This window comes from Oncorhynchus mykiss, chromosome 3 (assembly GCF_013265735.2).
Source record: "Oncorhynchus mykiss isolate Arlee chromosome 3, USDA_OmykA_1.1, whole genome shotgun sequence".
NCBI lineage: Eukaryota > Metazoa > Chordata > Actinopteri > Salmoniformes > Salmonidae > Oncorhynchus > Oncorhynchus mykiss.
Genome location: NC_048567.1, coordinates 83,187,523 through 83,193,995, shown reverse-complemented (window position 1 = coordinate 83,193,995; position 6,473 = coordinate 83,187,523). Strand labels below are relative to the sequence as shown.

The 6,473-nt window shown below is 52.7% G+C and overlaps 1 protein-coding gene across 1 annotated transcript in view; it reads left to right on the top strand.

The window, feature by feature from the left end:
* Positions 1-289: 289 nt before the first annotated feature.
* LOC110504940 (neuropilin-2-like) overlaps positions 290-6,473 on the top strand; it is a gene marked incomplete at its 5' end in the record, with an annotated part of 288,221 nt that continues 282,037 nt past the window's right edge. The window contains one exon of the mRNA XM_036965260.1: positions 290-489. Coding sequence (XP_036821155.1) covers positions 290-489 — 200 coding nt within the window. The remainder of the gene's footprint in view (positions 490-6,473) is intronic.

Below are 6,473 nucleotides of genomic sequence, written 5' to 3'. Positions count from 1 at the left end.
TTCGAAGTAGCCGCACTTTGCCTTGATGACAGCTTTCCACAGTCTTGGCCTTCTCTCACTATTCACTATTATTATGATTAACACTCATATGTGTTATTTCATAGTTTTGTTGTCTTCACTATTATTCCACAATGTAGAAAACAGTCAAAATGAAGAAAAAGCCAGGAATGAGTCGGTGTGTCCAAACTTTTTACCGAATTATAGCTTCTCACCTTCTCCTTTTCCAATACTGTCGTTACACCTCATTAAAAAAAAAACCTGATCTAATTCACGTCCTAACTGATGCCTTTGTGTCCTCTGTCCTGAAGGCAGCAAATCGTGTGGCGGACAAGTAGACGCCAGTGGCGCCGGGTACATCACCACCCCAGGGTACCCTCTGGAGTACCCCCCACACCAGAACTGTCGTTGGGTCGTCACCGCCCCAGAACCCTCCCAACGTGTCGTCCTCAACTTCAACCCCCACTTCGAACTGGAGAAGCTGGACTGCAGGTGAGAGAGAAGTGGGGGAGGAATGGAGGGAGGTGGGGGGGGATTCACAGGAGATTTTACAATTTAGTAAATTCCAATTGTTTCCTATCCAAATGATAGATACTGAGGTACACCCTAGCCACATATGCTACCATATTGATTATTCCCTGGTCTTCTCTGAATAGCCACTTCCAATCAGTCCCACTGTGAGAACAGTGCTGTGTGTATGTCCCACCACCACAGTGAGCGGTCTGCTTGTGACTGTCTATATCCTCACCATTTCCAGTTCCCTGCTGTTTCTGGCTCAGTGTCGCTCATAACAAGCTATTGGAGTTATCTCTCTGTAATCTCCCACTACATATTCCCCATCGCCCCCTTATCAAATTCCAGATCATCAACAACAACAACAACAACATCTACCCTACACAGAATTCTAGAATCCTCCATAAACCAGCGGAGTGTTGGGGAGTATTCTATATTCCATTCCATATGCCGGACCACAGTTCTGATTGTTCTACCCTCTGGTGGTAAATCAGAGAAGTGCAGCCAGATTCCAGATACAGTCCATTATTTTAGGAAGGGATTGAACGATGTCCAACTCTCCCTACTTCACATAGAATAGCGTTGTATCACAAGGCACCTTATAGGCCACGTGCACAGGTATCTGTTCAATATCTACTGTCCTGTCTATTCCTAACACTGTTGGTAGAGGCTTCCTCCATCGTATGTACACAGTCTGAAGACATGGGTCAACAAAGCGATAGAAGACAGGACACACTTAGGAAAGCTTACCCATGCATTCAGACAGTGTTTCAAATGGCAGATAGTGTCCCAAACCCTGTATTGTGCACTACTACAACTATTTACAACTATGTGGGAAATAGAGTGTGATTTGGGACACGGAACCACACATCCTCTCTCTATCATTGCCCTGGACTGTTTGGCCATTTATTTACATTTTATCTCCATCAATAATACAAGGATATGTTTCTAAAGAGAGATTTATGGGATAGGATACATCCTGATAGTCTTTTGTCGGAATCGGAACATGAATCTTTTAGCAGCTGTTGTTGAAAGGTGCACTTTACCACTCTGCCTCTCTGCCTCGCTGCCTCTGCCTCTCTGCCTCTCTGTCTCTCTGTCTCTCTGAATCTCTGCCTCTCTGAATCTCTGCCTCTCTGCCTCTCTGAATCTCTGCCTCTCTGTCTCTCTGAATCTCTGCCTCTCTGAATCTCTGCCTCTCTGCCTCTCTGTCTCTCTGAATCTCTGCCTCTCTGAATCTCTGCCTCTCTGAATCTCTGAATCTCTGCCTCTCTGCCTCTCTGCCTCTCTGCCTCTCTGCCTCTCTGCCTCTCTGCCTCGCTGCCTCGCTGCCTCTGCCTCTCTGCCTCTCTGCTTCCTTGTCAGAGGCATGAAAGAAAGATGTTCTACATCTCTCTCTCTCTCTCTCTCTCTCACACACTCTCACTCTCTCACTCTCTCTCTCTCTCTCTGTCTCTCTCTCACTCTCACTCTCTCAATCTCTCTCACTCTCTCACTCTCTCTCTCTCTCTCATTCTCCAATGGGTCTGCTGTGCATTAAGGCTAGATGTTGCATTTTGTTGTCTGGTCCGTCTCTCTCTCTCTCTTCCCTACTCACCTCAATCTCATGCGTGGACTAAACGAAGCCAACCACACACACACACACACACACACACACACACACACACACACACACACACACACACACACACACACACACACACACACACACTCCTTCCCTCACAATGTGGGGCGAGCTAGAGACAACCTCTTGATCACACTACATCACACATCCTTTTAAAGCTTGCTGAACATCCCAGGAGGAACAGAGCTGTTTGGTGGGTCCATTTAGAAATCACAAGTACCAAACACGTACAGCCTTATTTATTTATCCAGCCGGGAAGGGCAGGTTGGGCTTGTTGGAACGACTGTGTGTTGAAATTGAATGGTTATCAGCCTTGAGTGAGTCAGGACAGGATTCTCATGTTAAAAAATATCCACTTCAACCGAAAACAACATTCGGTAATGTACACTTGTGTTTCACACTCATTACGGGTCAATCTTCCTTCATTCTTCATGGGTGTTTCTGTTTGACAATGTTGCCATATTTACTGTTAGTTAATAGTTAATAGTTAATAGTTAATAGTTAATAGGTATGACTGTAAGCTATAAGGGCAGGTTGGGCTTTTTGGAACGAAATGTAATGGTTATTTTATTCAGCCTTCAGTGAGACAAGAGTCAGGAGTGAGGAGTTAGGAGTTAGGAGTTAGGATAGGAGTTAGGACAGGAGTTAGGAGTTAGGACAGGAGTTAGGACAGGAGTTAGGAGTTAGGACAGGAGTTAGGAGTCAGGACAGGAGTTAGGAGTTAGGACAGGAGTTAGGAGTCAGGACTGGAGTTAGGAGTCAGGACAGGAGTTAGGAGTCAGGACAGGAGTTAGGAGTCAGGACAGGAGTTAGGAGTCAGGACAGGAGTTAGGAGTCAGGACAGGAGTTAGGAGTCAGGACAGGAGTTAGGAGTCAGGACAGGAGTTAGGAGTCAGGACAGGAGTTAGGAGTCAGGAGTCAGGACAGGAGTTAGGAGTCAGGAGTCAGGACAGGAGTTAGGAGTCAGGACAGGAGTTAGGAGTCAGGAGTCAGGACAGGAGTTAGGAGTCAGGACAGGAGTTAGGAGTGGACTGGAGTTAGGAGTTAGGGGTCAGGACAGGAGTTAGGAGTTAGGATCTAGGAGTTAGGAGTCAGGACAGGAGTTAGGATCTAGGAGTTAGGAGTCAGGAATCAGGAGGTTCTCACGTTGATAAACAACGTATAATGAAAATAGAAAGAAGTCACTCTCTTAAAGTGTCGTTGTTCTTAATTTCTGCCTGTATTAAGTTGAAGGATGTTGTTATTACTTCTGAGTTTCCTGTGTGGTCCTGTGGAAGACGGATATTTCAGGCCTAAATGAGGCCCTATCTATATGAAACAGGGCAGGAGCGTTATATAGTGCACTACATTTAACCGGAGACCTATGGTAATATATAGGGACTAGGGAACAATTTTGAACGCAGCCTGGTGTAGGAACTGGGGCAGGGTTGGCTGAACTGACTGGTCTGAAATTGAGCTGTTAGCTGAGGGGCACAGCAGGGTGCTAAGGGGTCAAAGGTGACTACAGCCGTAAGTCCTTAGCTGATCACTGTCAGCTAGAACCCTGAACCACCTCAGACCACACATACCTCTAGCTCTCATCCCTCTCTCATCCCTCTCTCTTTCCATCTCTCTTTCCGTCTGTCTCTTTCAGTCTCACTCTCCATGGTTCTCTCTGGTTCTCTCTTTCTTTCTCTGTCTCTCTCTCTGGTTCTCTCTTTCTCTCTCTCTGTCTCTCTCTCTCTCTCTCTGGTTCTCTCTTTCTCTCTCTGGTTCTCTCTCTCTCTCTCTCTATCTCTCTCAATTCAATTCAAGGGGCTTTATTGGCATGGGAAACATGTGTTAACATTGCCAAATCAAGTGAGGTAGTGTCACGTTCTGACCATCGTTCGTGTGTGTTTTCCTTGTTTTAGTGTTGGTCAGGACGTGAACTGGGTGGGCATTCTATGTTGGATGTCTTGTTTGTCTATTTCTATGTCCGGCCTGATATGGTTCTCAATCAGAGGCAGGTGTTAGTCATTGTCTCTGATTGGGAACCATATTTAGGTAGCCTGGGTTTCACTGTGTGTTTGTGGGTGATTGTCCTTAGTGTTAGTTTGCACCAGTTTAGGCTGTTTCGGTTTTCATTACGTTTATTATTTTGCACTGTTTGTATTTGGATTCATGTTGCTATAGTCACAATAAACATGGATCGCAATCTACACGCCGCATTTTGGTCCGACTCTCCTTCACACCTAGAAGACCGTTACAGAATCACCCACCACAACAGGACCAAGCGGTGTGGTAATGGGCAAAGGAGAAAGCAGCAGCAGGAGCAGCGCGAGGAGGTATGGACATGGGAGGACGAATTAGACGGTAAAGGACCTTGGGCTCAGCCAGGAGAATATCGCCGCCCCAAGGAAGAACGGGAGGCGGCGAAAGCGGAGAGGCGCTGGTACGAGGAGGCAGCGCGGCGTCGTGGATGGAAGCCCGGGAGTCAGCCCCAAAAATTTCTTGGGGGGGGCTAACAGGGAGTATGGCTACGCCAGGTAGGAGACCTGAGCCAACTTCCTGTGGTTACCGGTGGGCTAGAGAGACCGGGCAGGCACCGTGTTATGCTGTGGAGCGCACGGTGTCCCCAGTGCGGGTGCACAGCCCGGTGCGGTACATTCCAGCTCCGCGTATCGGCCGGGCTAGAGTGGGCATCGAGCCAAGTGCCATGAAGCCGGCTCTACGCATCTGGTCTCCAGTGCGTCTCCTTGGGCCGGCTTACATGGCACCAGCCTTGCGCACGGTGTCCCCGGTTCGCCTGCATAGCCCAGTGCGGGCTATTCCACCTCGCCGCACTGGCAGGGCGACCGGGACCATTCAACCGGGTAAGGTTGGGCAGGCTCGGTGCTCAAGAGCTCCAGTGCGCCTGCACGGCCCGGTCTATCCGTCACCACCTCCACACCCCAGCCCTCCGGTGGCAGCTCCCCGTACCAGGCTGTCTCTCCGGCCCATCCGTCCAGAGCCTTCCTCCTCTCCAGCTCTGCCGGAGCCTCCCGCCTGTCCGGCGCCGCTGCCGGAGCCTCCCGCCTGTCCGGCGCCTCTGCCGGAGCCTCCCGCCTGTCCGGCGCCTCTGCCGGAGCCTCCCGCCTGTCCGGCGCCTCTGCCGGAGCCTCCCGCCTGTCCGGCGCCTCTGCCGGAGCCTCCCGCCTGTCCGGCGCCTCTGCCGGAGCTTCCCGTCTGCCCGGCGCCATCGGAGCTTCCCGTCTGCCCAACGCCGCCAGTGCCGCCCGTCTGCCCAGCGCCGCCAGTGCCGCCCGTCTGCCCAGCGCCGCCAGTGCCGCCCGTCTGCCCAGCGCCGCCAGTGCCGCCCGTCTGCCCAGCGCCGCCAGTGCCGCCCGTCTGCCCAGCGCCGCCAGCGCCGCCCGTCTGCCCAGCGCCGCCAGCGCCGCCCGTCTGCCAGGAGCCGCCAGTGCCGCCCGTCTGCCAGGGGCCGCCAGTCAGCCAGGGGCCGCCAGTGCCGCCAGTCAGCCAGGGGCCGCCAGTGCCGCCAGTCAGCCAGGGGCCGCCAGTGCCGCCAGTCAGCCAGGGGCCGCCAGTGCCGTCAGTCAGCCCAGCGCCAGCGCCGCCAGTCAACCAGGGGCCGCCAGAGCTGCCAGTCTGCAAGGAGCTACCAGTCTGCAAGGAGCCGCCAGAGCTGCCTGTCTGCAGGATGCCGCCAAAGCTGCTAGTCTGCAAGGAGCCGCCAGAGCTGCTAGTCTGCAAGGAGCCGCCAGAGCTGCCAGTTAGCATGGAGCAGCCAGGGCCGCCAGTCAGCATGGAGCAGCCAGGGCCGCCAGTCAGCATGGAGCAGCCAGGGCCGCCAGTCAGCATGGAGCAGCCAGGGCCGCCAGTCAGCATGGAGCAGCCAGTGCTGCCAGTCAGCATGGAGCAGCCAGATCTGCCAGTCGACCAGACTCTTCCAGATCTGCCAGTCGACCAGACTCTTCCAGATCTGCCAGTCGACCAGACTCTTCCAGATCTGCCAGTCGACCAGACTCTTCCAGATCTGCCAGTCGACCAGACTCTTCCAGATCTGCCAGTCGACCAGACTCTTCCAGATCTGCCAGTCGACCAGACTCTTCCAGATCTGCCAGTCGACCAGACTCTTCCAGATCTGCCAGTCGGCCAGACTCTTCCAGATCTGCCAGTCGGCCAGGATCTGCCAGAACCGCCAGCCGGCCAGGATCTGCCGGATCTAACTACCTGCCTGAGCTTCCCCTCAGTGCTGTGCTACCCATCAGTCCCGAGCTACTTCTGTCCCGAGCTGCCCCTCTGTCTCGAGCTGACCCTCTGTCCCGAGCTGTCATTAAGAAGGGTCACCTATCTAGGGACGCTAAGGAGGTGGACTAAA